At 39.4% G+C, this 19,341-nt stretch overlaps 1 protein-coding gene across 1 annotated transcript in view; it reads right to left on the minus strand.

Annotated features, from left to right (window-relative positions):
• CFAP47 (cilia and flagella associated protein 47) overlaps positions 1-19,341 on the minus strand; it is a 465,875-nt gene that overhangs the window by 85,937 nt on the left and 360,597 nt on the right. The window contains exon 50 of the mRNA XM_044285568.1: positions 5,647-5,803. Coding sequence (XP_044141503.1) covers positions 5,647-5,803 — 157 coding nt within the window. The remainder of the gene's footprint in view (positions 1-5,646; positions 5,804-19,341) is intronic.

Below are 19,341 nucleotides of genomic sequence, written 5' to 3' on the forward strand. Positions count from 1 at the left end.
AAGTGACCAATTTCAGTACAAAAAGATAAATATATTCTCAGTTCACGTCGGCGGTTATATGTGTTGAAAGCGTTTAGTGCCCTATTTCAGTTCAAAAATAAAAATATATTCTCAGTTCACATTGGCGGTTATATGTGTTATTTTGTATTTCAGCACAAAAATAAAAATATATTCTCAGTTCACTTTGACGGTTATTAGTGTTGAAAGCGTTTAGTGGCTTATTTCAGTACAAAAAGAAACATATATTCTCAGTTCACGTTGGCAGTTATATCTGTTGAAAGAATTTAGTGGTCTATTTCAGTACAAAATGAAAAATATATTCTCAGTTCATGTCAGCGGTTATATGTCTTGAAAGCGTTTAGTGGCTTATATCAGTACAAAAAGAAAAATATATTCTCAGTTCACGTCGGCGGTTATTTGTGTTGAAAGCATTTAGTGGCCTATTTCAGTACAAAAAGAAAAATATATTCTTAGTTCACGTCGGTGGTTATATGTGTTGAAAGCATGGCTGGGAGTCAGCAGGGTGGCAGCAGTGGGAGGTCGGGAGCCAAACCTGCCCGGGGTAGACCACCTGCTTTGCAGCAACCTACCTGCCTGGGAAGTAGGGGTGCAGGGGTTCACAGAAGCAGTGGCGGTAGCAGTCAGTCAGTGCGGACTGTTGGGCGGAAAATCACCTACTCGGCGGTGTGGTAGTTTTTTGTTAAGCTACCGGAGGAGATTAACATGGCCATGTGTAGAATATGTGTGCAGAAGGTGAAGCGTGGCCAGGGTGCCAATTTTGGCTCCACGACCCTGTGTCAACATATGCAGCGTCACCATATATGGTATCCTGATGCTGCTGATACTACTGCCATCTCCACACTATGTCACCTTGCCACTCTGTGGTATCCTCATGATGATGCTGCTGCTGCTACTGTCATCTCCACACTATGTCACCTTGCCACTCTGTGGTATCCTGATACTGCTGCTACTGCCATCTTCACACTATGTCACCTTGCCACTATTTGGTATCCTGATGTGGCATACCTCCACACTTTGTCTTCGTGTCACTCTGTGGCCTCCTCATGCTGCTGCCACCTCCACAATCTCTCGTTGTCGTGCTACTCTGTGGCCTCCTCATGCTGCTGCCACCTCCACAATCTTTTGTCGTCGTGCCACTCTGTGGCCTCCTGATGCTGCCACCACCTCCGATCTCTGTCACTGGGCCACTTTATGGTCTCCTCATGCTGCTTCCACTTAACCACTATGTCATAGGTCCACTCTGTGGACTTCTCATGCTGTTACCACCCTCCCTACTTCATGACTGGGCCACTATTTTGCCTTTCGGCCTAGCTGACATTATTATCTGTCAGAAGGAAGGAAAAATGAGACACACAATGGATCTTGTCTGTGTAGCAGCTGTAAGGCCTGTATGGTCCCATCCGAATTGGCTTATGATTTGGTAGCCAAAAGCAGGAGTGGGTACAAAACACAGAAGACATGCAAATATTCTATTCACGTGTTATCTCTGTTTTAGATCTGTTTTAGATGGGGGCATTAACAATACTAATGGATTATTCCGCAAATGCAGACCGAGTGAAGGCGTATGCTCCACAGACAGGATCCGTTTTTTGTGGGTTATTGTTCTTACGGATCAGAGGAAGGGCAAATTAATCAGTGACCTCAACACAAACTTGTAGCTGACACCCTGTCCACTCTGTCCGGGGGGCTCTACTTCTATACGCATTTAATAGAAAAAGTTCTGTAGACATCTTTGTAGAATCAGCTAACGATGGTTTAAAAGGAGTGCGCTTCTTCTTGGCGCTAACATCAACTTATAAGTTCAGACTTGAGTTATTTGGTCAGTTTTGGCCCCGTGACTGCCCTAATAAGTGAAGTATGCAGTGATTCTAAGAGCGACGCCTGTCATATGCATGTCACAGCATTATTTCACTACCAAAGCAGACTCCCTATGCGTGTTACTACAAGGCACAGTGTTCTACACTACTATAAAAGCTCTAAGCAGCCAGTAAATAGCCGCTTGTTAACATAATTTGCCATGAATATATTTGGATCGAAAATAAAACATGATTTTTTTCAAAAATGCTTTGTGTAAAGGTGAGGCCACACGGTCAGGTTTCTAAATGCAGTTTTGGAAGCCAAAACCAAGAGTGGATTCAAAAACCAGGAAAAGTTGTATACACCCTTTATACTATTTTTCTTAATTTCTGAGCCCGGTGGTGTGCAACAGCAGTTTACAACCAAATATGGGGTGTTGCCATATTCAGGGGAGAATGGGCAACAAACTGGAGCTGCTTTTTCTCCTGTTATCCCTGACATGTAGGGCTTCTGCATCATTTTAATCATTATTTCATTTTCACAGTCTATTGTTTATAAATTCTATTAAATGGCTGCAGGGTCAAAGTGCACCCCTTAATAAATTCTTTGATGATTGTAGTTTCCAAAATAAGGCACTTTTTGGGGGGGTTTATTATAATGGTACCTCAGGGTCTCTTCAAATGTGACATGGCACCTGAAAACCATTCAAGCAAAATCTGCCCTCCAAAAGCACATGTTACTCCTTCCTTTCAGGGCCCTGGATGTGCACATACAGCAGTTTATGGTCACATATGGGGTGTTTCTGTAAACTGCAGAATCAGGGTAATAAATATTGAGGTTTGCTTCACTGTTAACCTTTGCTGTGTTATAGGAAAAATAGATTGAAATGGAAAATCTGTAAAAAAAATAAAAACTTTTGAAATTACACCTCATTTTCCTTTAATTCTTGTGGAAAGAGTTAACAAACTTTTTTAATGAGTTTTGAATAATTTAAGAAGTGTCGTTTTTTTAAACTCATTCACTCATGGGTAGTTTTTATCATTTAAGCCACACAAAGTGACTTCATACCAGACCTGGCCCTTAAAAAAGTGGGTTTTGGGAATGTTTTAAAAAAAGTAAAAGTAAAAAAATAGCTTCTAAAATTCTAAGCCTTCTGATGTGCTAAAGAAAAAAAATGGCATTTACAAAATGATAGGGCACACCAGCACTTGGATTACACACGGAGAGTTTGGATATAACAATCTATGTTTATTGTAACACATAAAACTATCTATTCCGACATATTATAATGCATAGCTAAAATCTATAAAATACATAGATACAATGGGTATATAAAATATAAAAATATATAATAAAACAAAATAAAATAAAATAAAAATTCCCTATATTTGACCAGTGGGTCAGAGTCTTTTGAAACAAATGATAAAGTGCTTCACATGCTCGGCGTAATGTATTGTTGCTGCAGAGTCAGTATGATAATAAATTCACTATTAATAGTAGAATAGATTATATAGGTCGCAGTTGTTTTACTCACTGTTTAAACACTGCCGATTTGATTGTAACACTGGTGGCGTCCCACGAGTGATACTATTCTCGATAAGTTGCGGTGTAATAGGAATTTCCACCGAGTCTATGTGAATATCAGGTCCGGGATCTTCAGTGATGTATAAAGCTGTGCTGTCGCAGAGGCCGCTCAATGGTATCTTTATGCTGCGCTATTTCTTTGTATCACGCAAGCTATAGAGTCACCAGATGCGCTTCTCATGAATTGCCGACAGGTATCCAGCTTTCCTTTAAGAAGGTATATTCTCACCGATCCCTTGGCTGTTGGTTCCTTTTCTTTAAGCGCTTAAATCTTCTGATTCTGTGTCTTATTTCATGGGATTCAGAATCAGAAGATTTAAGCGCTTAAAGAAAAGGAACCAACAGCCAAGGGATCGGTGAGAATATACCTTCTTAAAGGAAAGCTGGATACCTGTCGGCAATTCATGAGAAGCGCATCTGGTGACTCTATAGCTTGCGTGATACAAAGAAATAGCGCAGCATAAAGATACCATTGAGCGGCCTCTGCGACAGCACAGCTTTATACATCACTGAAGATCCCGGACCTGATATTCACATAGACTCGGTGGAAATTCCTATTACACCGCAACTTATCGAGAATAGTATCACTCGTGGGACGCCACCAGTGTTACAATCAAATCGGCAGTGTTTAAACAGTGAGTAAAACAACTGCGACCTATATAATCTATTCTACTATTAATAGTGAATTTATTATCATACTGACTCTGCAGCAACAATACATTACGCCGAGCATGTGAAGCACTTTATCATTTGTTTCAAAAGACTCTGACCCACTGGTCAAATATAGGGAATTTTTATTTTATTTTATTTTGTTTTATTATATATTTTTATATTTTATATACCCATTGTATCTATGTATTTTATAGATTTTAGCTATGCATTATAATATGTCGGAATAGATAGTTTTATGTGTTACAATAAACATAGATTGTTATATCCAAACTCTCCGTGTGTAATCCAAGTGCTGGTGTGCCCTACTATTTTATATTTCTTGTCATAAATTTTAGAGGAGTGGGTGAATCCTCTTGCAGGAGCACCCATACCATTCTTGACTAGTAGGTGAGCCCTCTCTAACCTATACTTTTTGAATTTACAAAATGATGCCAATATAAATTAGGCATATGGTGACATATTATACATATAGTGAATGTTAACTATTTTATGAAGTATCATTATCTGTCTTAAAAGACAGGAATTTAAATTCAGAAAACAGCCATTTTTTTTAATAAATAAAGGTAAAACATATCAACTCAAATTTAACATTAACATGAAATATGATGTATCATGCGAAAAAATTCTAAGTATGTGTTGGTTAAGTAAAAGAATTCAGAAGTTATTACCACATAAAGTGACACATCAGATTTGCAAAATATGTCCAAGTCAGGAAAGTAAACCATGTCTGGAAGGGGTTAACAGCTCATATCAAATGATGGTAAGAAGTACATATCAGTATCTGACCTAATGAATATATTATTCATAATCTTTATAATTCATTATGGCTTTCCCCAAAAAATGTTGGTTGTGATTTTTGGATAAGTTGTCTAGAGAAAATAAATATTCAGGTTGGCAACCCCAATCAAAGGTTCCTCCAATCCAGGTTAAAGCCAGAGCAAAGTTGTCATTAGGCATCTGAGACCCCACCACACCCAGAAGGGGAGACCCTGGCTTTTAAAGCAGTGCCATAAATATAGCATAACAGCCCCTTGACTGTTGTAAAAAAAAAAAATAACAAATGAGCAGTCACTAATGGGTTAACTGGAATCAAATTAACAATTACTCTATACAGCTGAGTGCCATTCTGAAATTAAGTAGCTCCAAAGTACTATGTGACATCCAGGCAGTATACTGTATATACAACACTGCACACTATAAATTACCAATAAACGGATGAAGTACACCAACTCTCCATAAATCAGTGTTACATCCACTTTTTCATCATTAATGACAAGTGAAAAGCCAATACAATTATGGTAACTAATAAATGTGCAGCTTCTGAGTCTAGCTGCCAATGATAATGTCCTTTAACCTTAAGGAACCCAGAGTGCTGTGATGAGAACTTTTTCTATTTCTTCGCTATTAATTTTCATTATGATTTTCAGACAGTGAATGTATTGAGATATTCATCATTATTAAATAGTGAAGAACATTCATTTTCACTCTCATTATTATATGTCTAACCTTTTGCTACTGTGGGCAGGATTTAATTAAATGAATCCATTATAGTTTTGTAAAAAGTAATGTTACCTGTTAGGATAACATCAACAAGAACATTCTCATTTGTAGGGTTCTTAAAGGAAATGTTGATAGAGGCAAGGCTTCCAACAGTGGTGCTAAGGCTTGCTGGTTCCATAGGTTGAGGAATAAGACCTACTCCTGATAAATGGAATGCCCATTCTTCAAGCTATAAAGGAAAAAAAAAAATCTTAACATCTGTATTTATGCAAGTAGATAGATACAAACCTACATAGATAGATACGGCCTTCAGCAAAGACAGACTGTATACACTGATACACCGTATGTGTCATTCATAAAGATCTTACATCTGGGGAATGATCAACTGAAGAACTCTGACATGTATACGTTAACCATTTCCACTGATAACACCAAATCATTAAGAAAATGTAATTTATAATTAAGGTTGGATTTTCATGTTCAGGTTTTCTTAAACAGTTTTTGAAGCTAAAACCAGGAGTGGATAAAAAAAAAGCTGACATAGTATCTACCTTTTATACTTACTTTCCCTTTATGATCCACATCTGGTTTTGGCTTCAAAAAGGCATCATAAAACTTGAACATGCAAACGCAAAATATTAGGACTGATAAGTGCATATTCTGAAGTATAATGCTATAAATATTAGGATTTCTCGGTATTTATGGAGAAAGTATTTCAGCCTTCGGACTGGCAAATATCAATTACAGCAAAAAAAAATGGCTAACCTCAGCACTTCAGCTGTGGTGAAACTATGACTCCCAGCATGCTCCATTTATTTCTATAGAGTTCTGAGAACAGCCAAACAAGAGGGCATCTTGGGAGTCGTAGTTTTACCACAGCTGGAGTGCCGGAGGCTAGCCATCATGGATATAGCCCATGAAGTCTGCTTCTTTTTATGACCTTACAAAGAATCCATGCGTTATGGAACCTATATAAAATTGGTGGTATAGGCCCATATTGGCTATGGGAGCTGTATTATAGATCAGTATCAAAGTCACATCATACATACATTATCTAAGAGCAAGATTGATACTTTTGAATATTTTTATTCTGGGACCTATACTATGTGACATTGTCATTTGAGTCTATCTGCATTTGTATTATTTCTATTATATCTTAACTGCATTTTGTGAAGAGATCTATATAAATTATAGCATCATATTGAGTAAAAAGATTAAAACACACCAATATGCGGATTCTTTGAAAGCCGTTCCTGTTTGTCTTTAATAAAAAGGACCTGTCACCAATCTAAAAAAGGTGAGATATTTATACAGGGTGGCCCAGAAAACAGTAGCCCACCTCCAGCGATAGTATGACAAGATGAATGAGCAAGTGGATTGTGTTTTTTTTTTATTACCCACAACTCACAAAAGATGCTGGACTTGGGCACAACTATGCATCTTTGGGCACATCTGATTATGTTGGCTGATAGTGCTTGCAGCTCTTCAGCAGTGATGCTGCGGATAGTGTTTGTGATGTTTTCCTTGAGTTCATCCAGAGGATGTGGATTGTTACCGGACACCTTCTGTTTAAAATTTCACCATAGATAGAAATCTCATGTAGACAAGTCTGGGGAACGTGGTGGCCATCACCCCTTGCTCACAGTTAGCTCACAGTTCAGGAACCTGTGCCAGTGAGTTCCATGAGGTGTGGCATGTTCCCCAATCTTGTTGGAAAAAGGAGGACATTGTTTCTTCTGGTGCTATTTGGTTGTCAAACTGTTCAAAGATGTCCAGGTAAATTGCAGTATTCACTGTTGATTTGAAGAAATTGGACCCACTATTTGTGTTTCTGACACTGCGCACCAAACGCCAATTTTCTGGTCGTGAAGTGATGTTTCGTGAGTCAAATTGGGATTTTCAGAAGACCAGAATCTCGTATTAGAGGAATTTATGCAACCTAATAAATGAAACCAAGCTTCACCCGCCATGAAGTACAGCAATGGGTCCATATGTTTGTCAGCAATCATAGTCAGCAACCAAGTCCAGTAATTTACGTGTTGAGATTTGTCAGACTCATTCAGTTCCTGCATACATGTTATTTGGTACGGTTTCAGCTTCAGAGATTTCTTGGGTACTTGTTGGCATTTCTTGGGTTCCTTAATCGATCTGCTTAGAACATAGCCTTCCATAATCACTATTCTCTGTTCCAGGGAGAGCACCATTTTTCTCACACAATAAGCCACTTTTATCAAACTGAATAATAAATCAGTCTTAGTTGCCCATAGAAACCAATCAGAGCTCAGCTGAGCTCCTATTGGTTGCTATGGACAACTAAGGCCTCATGCATATGAACGTTCTTTTCATTCCGTGTCCGTTCCTTTTTTTTTGCGGACTGTATATGGAATCATTCATTTCAATGGTACTCTGTGTGCATTCCGTTTCCGTATGTCCGTATTTCCGTTCCGCAAAAAAATAGAACATGTCCTATTATTGTCCGCATTACGGACAAGGATAGGACTGTTCTATTAGGGGCCAGCTGTTCCATTCTGCAAAATACGGAATGCACACGGATGTCATCCGTATTTTTTGCGGATCCGTTTTTTGCGGACCGCAAAATACATATGGTTGTGTGCATAAAGCCCAAGACACATTTACTATTAGGCAGTTTGATTTGGAGGTGGGCTACTTTTCTTGGGCCACCCTGCATATTCTTGTCAGCCATGTTTCTCTGACCATAACATACCTTCACTCATATATGCATAGGCATTAAAGTCCCCTGAGATTTTTGTCACCACACTTATCAAGAGAAAGTACACAGAAAAACTGAATAATATTAATTAGGCTACTTTCACACTCACGTTTTGGGCAGATTCGTCATGGATCTGCAAAAACGGATCAGTTACAATAATACAACCACATGCATCCGTCATGAACGGATCCGTTTGTATTATCTGTAAGATAGCCAAGACGCATCCGTCATGAACTTTATTGAAAGTCAATGGGAGACGTATCCGTTTTCTATTGTGCCAGATTGTGTCAGAGAAAACGGATCCGTCCCCATTGACTTACATTGTATGCCAGGACGGATCAGTTTGGTCAAGCGGACAGCAAAAGGCTACAGGCAGCGTTTTGGTGTCCGCCTCCAGAGCGAAATAGTGACTGAACGGAGGCAAACTGATGCATTCTGAGCGGATCCTTTTCCATTCAGAATGCATTAGGGCAAAACTGATCCGTTTTGGACCGCTTGTGAGAGCCCTGAACGGATCTCATAAATGGAAAGCCAAAATGCCAGTGTGAAAGTAGCCTTACAAAATAGAATTACAGTAATGTAATTTAAGTCAACCACAGGTATGTTGTTGCAAGAACCGCATGCCTTTTGTAATGTGTCTTTCGCCACATACCAAACACAGCACAGCCACAACCTGTGGCAGCACTCTTAGGCAGGTGCATTTAACATAGTGGCTGAAGGCTGTGTACAGGGAGTGCAGAATTATTAGGCAAGTTGTATTTTTGAGGATTAATTTTATTATTGAACAACAACCATGTTCTCAATGAACCCAAAAAACTCATTAATATCAAAGCTGAATATTTTTGGAAGTAGTTTTTAGTTTGTTTTTAGTTTTAGCTATTTTAGGGGGATATCTGTGTGTGCAGGTGACTATTACTGTGCATAATTATTAGGCAACTTAACAAAAAACAAATATATACCCATTTCAATTATTTATTTTTACCAGTGAAACCAATATAACATCTCAACATTCACAAATATACATTTCTGACATTCAAAAACAAAACAAAAACAAATCAGTGACCAATATAGCCACCTTTCTTTGCAAGGACACTCAAAAGCCTGCCATCCATGGATTCTGTCAGTGTTTTGATCTGTTCACCATCAACATTGCGTGCAGCAGCAACCACAGCCTCCCAGACACTGTTCAGAGAGGTGTACTGTTTTCCCTCCTTGTAAATCTCACATTTGATGATGGACCACAGGTTCTCAATGGGGTTCATATCAGGTGAACAAGGAGGCCATGTCATTAGATTTTCTTCTTTTATACCCTTTCTTGCCAGCCACGCTGTGGAGTACTTGGACGTGTGTGATGGAGCATTGTCCTGCATGAAAATCATGTTTTTCTTGAAGGATGCAGACTTCTTCCTGTACCACTGCTTGAAGAAGGTGTCTTCCAGAAACTGGCAGTAGGACTGGGAGTTGAGCTTGACTCCATCCTCAACCCGAAAAGGCCCCACAAGCTCATCTTTGATGATACCAGCCCAAACCAGTACTCCACCTCCACCTTGCTGGCATCTGAATCGGACTGGAGCTCTCTGCCCTTTACCAATCCAGCCACGGGCCCATCCATCTGGCCCATCAAGACTCACTCTCATTTCATCAGTCGATAAAACCTTAGAAAAATCAGTCTTGAGATATTTCTTGGCCCAGTCTTGACGTTTCAGCTTGTGTGTCTCGTTCAGTGGTGGTCGTCTTTCAGCCTTTCTTACCTTGGCCATGTCTCTGAGTATTGCACACCTTGTGCTTTTGGGCACTCCAGTGATGTTGCAGCTCTGAAATATGGCCAAACTGGTGGCAAGTGGCATCTTGGCAGCTGCACGCTTGACTTTTCTCAGTTCATGGGCAGTTATTTTGCGCCTTGGTTTTTCCACACACTTCTTGCGACCCTGTTGACTATTTTGAATGAAACGCTTGATTGTTCGATGATCACGCTTCAGAAGCTTTGCAATTTTAAGAGTGCTGCATCCCTCTGCAAGATATCTCACTATTTTTGACTTTTCTGAGCCTGTCAAGTCCTTCTTTTGACCCATTTTGCCAAAGGAAAGGAAGTTGCCTAATAATTATGCACACCTGATATAGGGTGTTGATGTCATTAGACCACACCCCTTCTCATTACAGAGATGCACATCACCTAATATGCTTAATTGGTAGTAGGCTTTCGAGCCTATACAGCTTGGAGTAAGACAACATGCATAAAGAGGATGATGTGGTCAAAATACTCATTTGCCTAATAATTCTGCACTCCCTGTATATTAGGACACACTCCATACATTCTTAAACAATGAAAAACTATTTTCGCATTTCACTGTGACAGTTTTTCCGTTGTAAAAAAAAAATGGGAGTTACTCATGCAGAATATACAAAAGAAACATCTGGCTAATCTATTACTCTGCACCTTCTAAGATGACCCCTTCTAGAAAGTGATTGCTTTACAATATGGTTTTCCGTGCCTAAGCTTCTTGTGTCATCACTGTTATCTTTCATATTCATATGTTTTGATTGAATAATTCTGAACAGATTGCTAATTTAACACTGGTATTGCCCTCTATCTCTATGGCATACACGAGCTTGACATCACACACTGACATGTGAGTTGAAAAAAATATTTCATTGGCTTGGTTCTGGAAAATACAATTAAATGTACAATGTTATAACAAACTACAGTGGCTAGTAACTTTAGTAACTGTCACATTATAAGTGGTTTCACTTAGAGCAGCAGATGTGACATCACAAGTGGGATTTGACAGTACATGAGGTGTTCACATACATCAGTCAGATAAGCTCCAGAGGATTCTAGTCAGAAAAGCTGCTCTGACATCTTAAAAGGCATCACAACTACTTTTATTGTTTTGACAGCCAAACTAGCTTCAGTCACATAATCTGATGCAACGTGTATAGTAATCCATGGTACTCCTGGTGTATCGTTATCAATGCACCGGACCTTATCAGAATTTTCAGATCACATTTTCTCTATAATCTGATGCAACATCACAAGTGTGTTAAAGTAAGGTAAACCAATGTAAAATCCCAACCAATTTCAGTCAGGTAAGTACAGTAGTCCATATATATGTCAGTAGACGATATACTCAACTATTCTTGAATAGGACCCTCTACTGACAGTTTCCACGTCTGTGTCATTAGCAATGCGTGTAAGGACCTCTGAAATAAATAACTATATACACATAGGGGGACATTTATCAAACTGGTGTAAAGTAGAACTGGCTTAGTTGCCCATAGCAACCAATCAGATTCCACCTTTCAGTTTCCAAAGGAGCTGTGAAACATGAAAGGTGGAATCTGATTGGTTGCTAAGGACAACTAAGCCAGTTCTACTTTATACCAGTTTGATAAATCTCCCCCATACTCTTTGTATTATGCACTCATACTGCATGTGGCTTTGAATGATGATCTCTTACCACAGAAATAAACCAATAACAAGACTATTGGCCACAGGGGCAAATTCCACATTGAGTATCTTCTGAAATGGCCTGCTACACAAGAAGTTTATTTCCTAATCATTATTAAGTGATGTCTTGTTCAGTTACAGTATAAGCTAGTGTATGAGCAACATAGGTAAACTAAAGGGAAAATTGTCACTCCACCTAAAGGTCTTTTCACATGGACCAATGTGCCAGGCAATTATCGAGAACAAACCAAAGGTTTCCAATAATTGCCTGATCATCATTGGAGATTAGGACTGCATTTAGGTGTAGCATTCACCTCTAATGTATGAGAACAAGCAATCGCGACAGAGATCACTTATCCCCATAGAACATCATTGTTTCTGGACAGTAGATCTCTGTTTGAATTTTTTTTTAGGCAACAGCCAGGATTATCCAATCAAAGAGCATTTGCTTGTTCATCGGGTCATCACCTTACACAGGCCAATTATCGGAAACAAGCACTTCTACAAACACTGAACCCAGATAATTGGATCAATCATCGTCAATGTAAGTCTACTCCTAGTCACATACTACAAAACTAGGATCTGTTTCCTAGATCTAGAAGGTGGAATTTAGTTAGTGAAGCAAAAAATTATTCTTTAGAATAAGACACTTTTTCAACAGTCTATAAATAAATTCTAAAGTTTTATATAGTGGTGTTTGACATAATGGGCTTTGCACTTATCCCAAATAATGCACTTCCTAATAGACCTCAGAAATGTAGGTTTCAATGACATTTAAAATGCAGGTCATAAGAAAATACCAACTCTCAACAACCACAATTGTAACAAGGCCGGCTGTATACAAAAATGCAGACCTTGAATTCACCTATATCAGTCCCTTTTATTAAAGTTCTAATCAATGGTTCTTTCTCTCTCTCTCTCTCTCTCTCTCTCTCTCATGGCAATTGCATGCAGATTGAAAGCAACGAACAGAGGTAAGAGGAATTAAACTTCTCAGAAACTGATTCCAAACTAAACTAGAGACCAAGAAAATGACAAAACAGCAAACTAAATGCAGGCCCCAAAACAAACACAACTACAATACAGACAACAACAAAGCCGTTTAATCAAAAAATCTCAGGATGCACTCAAACAAAGCCAACTAAGCTTCTAGATTCTGGTAACAGCTGCACATAGCATTTGATATACCTGGAAAAGAGCCACAGAAGCTAAAGGTATTTAATGACATAACAATAAAAAGCCCTTTACAAGAAATACCAGTCTAAGCAAACTGATAACAAAACCGTATTCAGGAATAAGACAGTCGCATATAAAATGACTGAAAAAAGTTAGTGAGAAACAGGCAAGAGATTCCTGTTGCTCGTAATAATTCAAAAAGCTCAATCATACTAACCAAAATTCAAGAGTAAGGAAAAGCTGTTACATGTGTTCAATTTTCATCTTGCATCTTTGTCCTCAGTGGTATTCTACTTTACCTGAAGGATGAGGTCCATGTATCATCAGCCTAGTGTTCTTCAACCCAATTATCAATCATGGTGAAAACTATTTTACTTTGAGCTTCCATATTTGTTAGATTAGTCATGATTCTTATAAAATACTGACCACCATACTGACCACCATAGTTCTCTCACTTATTTATGACTAGACATCAAATATGTCATGGTTAGCCATACTGATGTACTTCGACTGAAGTAACAATAATGTTAAGCAAGCTTTAACCATATAACCCCTTGATATAGTAAACAGTTAAAGTAATGCTGATCAGGCAATGTTACTCAGCAACCATAAAAGATAATTTAGGGTAAATTGATGGTTTTTACTCAACCTATGTTATTGCCTGCCCAATATTCCCTATAGTATTAACAAAGTATCATATCATCCTACTGACAACTACAACTCCAAAAAAGTTGGGACGCTGTGTTAAATGTAAATAAAAACAGAATGCAATGATTTGCAAATCTCATAGACCTACATTTTATTCACACTAGAACATATATCAGATGTTAAAAGTGATATATTTTACCAATTCATGAAAAAGATAAACTAACTTAAAACTTGATTGTAGCAACATATCTTAAAAACGGAGGGGCAATTTACAAGTGAGTCACATGACTGGGTATAAAAAGGGCATGCCAGAAAGGCAGTCTCTCAGAAGCAAAGATGGGCAAAGGTAAAAAAAAAAATAATAATCTAAAAATTGTCAAACAATTTCAGAAAAATGTTCCTCAACATAAAATTGTGAAGACTTTGAATATTCCATCACATAATATCATCAAAAGAGACAGATAATCTGGAGATATTCATGTGTGCAAGGGACATCTATGTTTGCAGATATTCATTTTAAAATAAAAATACACTTATGAACTTATTATGAACTTCAAGAAAACCAGCCTAGGAACCATCGTAGTGGTGCAGATGTGATTAGCTCAATAGACTCAATCTAATGACAGATCACCTTTAACCCCTTCCTGACCAGTGCCGTACATGTATGACACTGGCTGGGAGATTAAAAATGGTGCCTGCTCACGAGTAGAGCAGGCGCCATAGCCACTGGGTGCTTGCTGTTTTAAACAGCAGACACCTGGGACTAATGTCTGCGTAATCCTTCAGATACTGAGGTCCAATGTGACCACGGCATCTGAACAAGCGTGTGCCCCCTGGTGTGCTCCTGCTCCCCCTGCAAGGATCAGGTGAGCCGGGTGCAGTGTGCAGCATTCTCTGTCCTTCTATGTTCCATAAGAATATAGGAGGTCATTTACTAAGACCAACATTTTAGACCTCGGTGCCGATTCGCGAAGAGGTTAAAGAATGCCATAACAACAACCCAGATGTTCTTAGATGTATGCATGGCTTCACAGAAGAAGTGTCCGGGTATATATATATATATACAGTACAGACCAAAAGTTTGGACACACCTTCTCATTCAAAGAGTTTTCTTTATTTTCATGACTATGAAAATTGTAGATTCACACTGAAGGCATCAAAACTATGAATTAACACATGTGGAATTATATACAAAACAAAAAAGTGTGAAACAACTGAAAATATGTCATATTCTAGGTTCTTCAAAGTAGCCACCTTTTGCTTTGATTACTGCTTTGCACACTCTTGGCATTCTCTTGATGAGCTTCAAGAGGTAGTCACCTGAAATGGTTTTCACTTCACAGGTGTGCCCTGTCAGGTTTAATAAGTTGGATTTCTTGCCTTATAAATGGGGTTGGGGCCATCAGTTGCGTTGTGGAGAAGTCAGGTGGATACGCAGCTGATAGTCCTACTGAATAGACTGTTAGAATTTGTATTATGGCAAGAAAAAAGCAGCTAAGTAAAGAAAAAACAGTGGCCATCATTACTTTAAGAAATGAAGGTCAGTCAGTCTGAAAAATTGGGAAAACTTTGAAAGTGTCCCCAAGTGCAGTCACAAAAACCATCAAGCGCTACAAAGAAACTGTCTCACATGCGGACCGCCCCAGGAAAGGAAAACCAAGAGTCACCTCTGCTGCAGAGGATAAGTTCATCCGAGTCACCAGCCTCAGAAATCGCAGGTTAACAGCAGCTCAGATTAGAGACCAGGTCAATTCCACACAGAGTTCTAGCAGCAGACACATCTCTAGAACAACTGTTAAGAGGAGACTGTGGGAATCAGGTCTTCATGGTAGAATATCTGCTAGGGAACCACTGCTAAGGACAGGCAACAAGCAGAAGAGACTTGTTTGGGCTAAAGAACACAAGGAATGGACATTAGACCAGTGGAAATCTGGGCTTTGGTCTGATAAGTCCAAATTTGAGATCTTTGGTTCCAACCACCGTGTCTTTGTGCGACGCAGAAAAGGTGAACGGATGGACTCTACATGCCTGGTTCCCACCGTGAAGCATGGAGGAGGAGGTGTGATGGTGTGGGGGTGCTTTGCTGGTGACACTGTTGGGGATTTATTCAAAATTGAAGGCATACTGAACCAGCATGGCTACCACAGCATCTTGCAGCAGCATGCTATTCCATCCGGTTTGCGTTTAGTTGGACCATCATTTATTTTTCAACAGGACAATGACCCCAAACACACCTCCAGGCTGTGAAGGCAAAAGGGCCAACAAGTGCTAAGCATCTCTGGGAACTCCTTCAAGACTGTTGGAAGACCATTTCAGGTGACTACCTCTTGAAGCTCATCAAGAGAATGCCAAGAGTGTGCAAAGCAGTAATCAAAGCAGAAGGTGGCTACTTTGAAGAACCTAGAACAGTGATGGTGAACCTTTTAGAGACTGAGTGCCCAAACTGCAACCCCAAAGCCACTTATTTATCGCAAAGTGCCAACACGGCAATGTAACCTGAATACTACAGTCCAATATAGTATATCTTCCATGTACTTTATCGTTAGCTATAATAGCCTGCCTACAATCAATGCGCACCCTGCGCTGATGAATGGCAGGAAAATTCTAAGGCATATTTGTACACCATAGATTTTTCCAGGGTGCGGGTGTCCACGGAGAGGGCTCTGAGTGCCACCTCTGGCACCCGTGCCATAGGTTCGCCATCACTGACCTAGAATATGACATATTTTCAGTTGTTTCACACTTTTTTGTTATGTATATAATTCCACATGTGTTAATTCATAGTTTTGATGCGTTCAGTGTGAATCTACAATTTTCATAGTTATGAAAATAAAGAAAACGCTTTGAATGAGAAGGTGTGTCCAAACTTTTGGTCTGTACTGTATATATATATATATATATATATATATAGCTAGATATTTAAATGTATATACATTTATTTTTTGCTTTTGTTCAGCTCTTCATTGTCCAAGTATGAAAACTAAATGAATAGCTAAGTCTCTGGTGAACTAATTATCTCTCCAAAGAGATCCTTTGCCAGTTTCATTAAGGATCAGGTGCATCGGATCTGCACATGTTTCAACAATCTTTGTAGATGTGCCAGCTGCTCATGGGTACTCCTGGTACGCTTGTTGATCACATCATGTTTACTGTGTCCACAACTCCCTAATGGTGCCATCTTTGTAATTGAAGATTTAGAAGCAGCTGCATGAAAGCTAATCCGCTAAAGCTCTGAAGCTATCAGATGTGATAATAAATGTTATCTTACACTTAATTTAAAAGAGTTCAACTTCCTGTGTAGAGAGGCCTATATTGTGGAAAACCTGTCACCATGAAATGCAATGCAGTATGCAGGCAGCATGTTACAGAGCAGAAGGAGCTGAGCAGATTGATATATAATTTATGGGAAATTATTCAATAAAACTTGTAATTCATACTTTTAAATCTCTGCTCCTTTTGGGCTCAGAAATCAAGTGGACCATGTACTGTATCAGTAACTGCTATGTATACATACGTATACAGGGAAGGCTGTCACAGAAGCACACAATGGCAACTGTGCTCAAAAGATGCAGAGATTGAATTTAATAAATTACAAGTTTTACAGATTTTTCCCCCCACAAAACTATATAGCAATCTGCTCAACACTCTCTCTCTCACTATATGTAAAGTGCTACAACCATTAAAATACCCTTGAATACTTGTTCCTAAATTCAGTCACAATAGTCAAAATATGAAATTAAAGCAAATACTTTTCCAACCAATATTCCTCTATTTCTCCACAACATCTAATATAAAAAAGGTAAAACATATAAATAAAACGCATATATAATAATATAAATAATAACCTTGGCTACTTAAATATTCTATCATGTTGTGTTTATAGTACCTATGCATACCTAAAATGCTTCTGACAGGGCCAGCCGGCAACCTAATGTGTATAGAAAGCTCCTGACTCTTTCCTGACAGATGATTTCCGAGATGATACGGATTGTGTGAGTTGAATTTCAACACCCAATCCTTTCCTTCTCCAGGGAGATAAGCCACCACGAGAGGTGCTTGGCAGCGGTGTTCTCCCTGCTCCCTATTGAAAACACATGTAAGGTTTATGGGGGAATTGAGAAAGATAGCTCTTGGCTAAAAGCTATTTAGGGTGTATGGGCACCTCTATATGTCTTCATGGATGAAGTCTTTAAACAAGCCTAGTGATGTGTTATATTACTATCATGATAAAATCCTGCAATCCTCCAGTGATGAGAATTTTTTATGGGTCTAAACATGCAGTAAAACAAAATTGCTAATATTGTACACATATAAGTAATATAAATCAACTGTTTGCATGTATGTATTTTCACTAGAGATGAGCAAAGTTTTGAAAAATTTGACTAGGCCAATTCACGGAAGTTCGCCAAGAAATTTGATTAATTAAGAATTAATTACTCACGAATCGCTATAAACCAGGTATACGCAGGCCACTCAGCCTAATCATATTCTTTCTACTTGGTGGCTCAATCTCAGTGTGAAGGTGTCACGGATGGTGTTGCAGAAAGCTGGAACTTATAAATAAACATCCGACTGGCTTGATCCCAAACTAAGGAGCATATGGATGAGCCCTATAAAACCCCTAGAGCTCTCCCTGACTGCTATGCCCATGCAAAGGTCTTTATGGTAGACGATTGCATGTCCACGCACCTCATACTATGTGACACCTAAAAACCCTATAATAGTGAGGGGACACGACCACCGGCTCCCTGCACTTAATACGGACGGAGTCAGGGTCACCTAGAATCAAGCCAGCAAGAAAACACTAATAAAGGAAACAGACTTATCTGAGGAATCAGCAGAAGCAGCCTTCATCAGTGACCACAATGCAGGAAGAAGTTTAAACCGCAAAGTGAGGCAGTATGGAAGGGAATATAAAAGGAGATAATAGGTGACAGCTGGGAGAAGGAAAGGAGATGACAAAGTGAAACCAAAACAAAGAGCTTTGTGCAGATCCGATGTACCTTCTCACAGAAGTGGCAGTGACAGAAGGCTTGGAACCCTTTTCTGACCGTTGACAGTAAATTTACACTGGCAGCTGGGCATTTAAAAAAGGTGCCCGCTGGTGCAATCAGCGGGCACCATGGCCGCGGAGTGTCTGCTGTTTCAAAGAGGAGCCACTCAACATTAATGTCCGTGACCAGCAGTAGTGTCGGTCGCAGACTTTTAACCCTTCAGATTCCATGGTCATACGGGTGTGCTCCGGCTCCCTCCGGTGGCGGAGCTGGAGCATGTATGCAGCAGCCCCTGTCCTTCTTTGTGATGGTACCAGAGATGGCACAAAGCATTTATGTGGGAAAACCTTCCTCAAAGCAATAAAATTGAGGGGTCCACAATAGGGATGACCATAATTGCAGGTGGATCCCTCCATAAGGTCCAGGATCTCTACCTACTATGAATATAATGGTATTTTGCTTTTAAAATTATTAGGGTTAAGACAAGATGGCAGAACATGGTGGACAAATCAAACATGACTGCTGGATTTTTTCAGCAACACTGTCCTTAGCACATGAACGATTGCCACGTCTCTCCCTATGCTCAGCTCGTAGGACAATGGCAGAGACTGCCCAGAATGAGGGTTTTATAGGGCTATCTGCAGATTGGCTGGCTGCATGGCATTATAGGTGATCTTGCACTTCAGGGCTTCTTATTTTCACTTTAATGCTCTCTCAAGAAGCGAGGCGAAACGCGCATCAGGTTGGTGCCATCATCCTCTCTCCTCTCC

Source organism: Bufo gargarizans, chromosome 3 (assembly GCF_014858855.1).
Source record: "Bufo gargarizans isolate SCDJY-AF-19 chromosome 3, ASM1485885v1, whole genome shotgun sequence".
Classification (NCBI taxonomy): domain Eukaryota; kingdom Metazoa; phylum Chordata; class Amphibia; order Anura; family Bufonidae; genus Bufo; species Bufo gargarizans.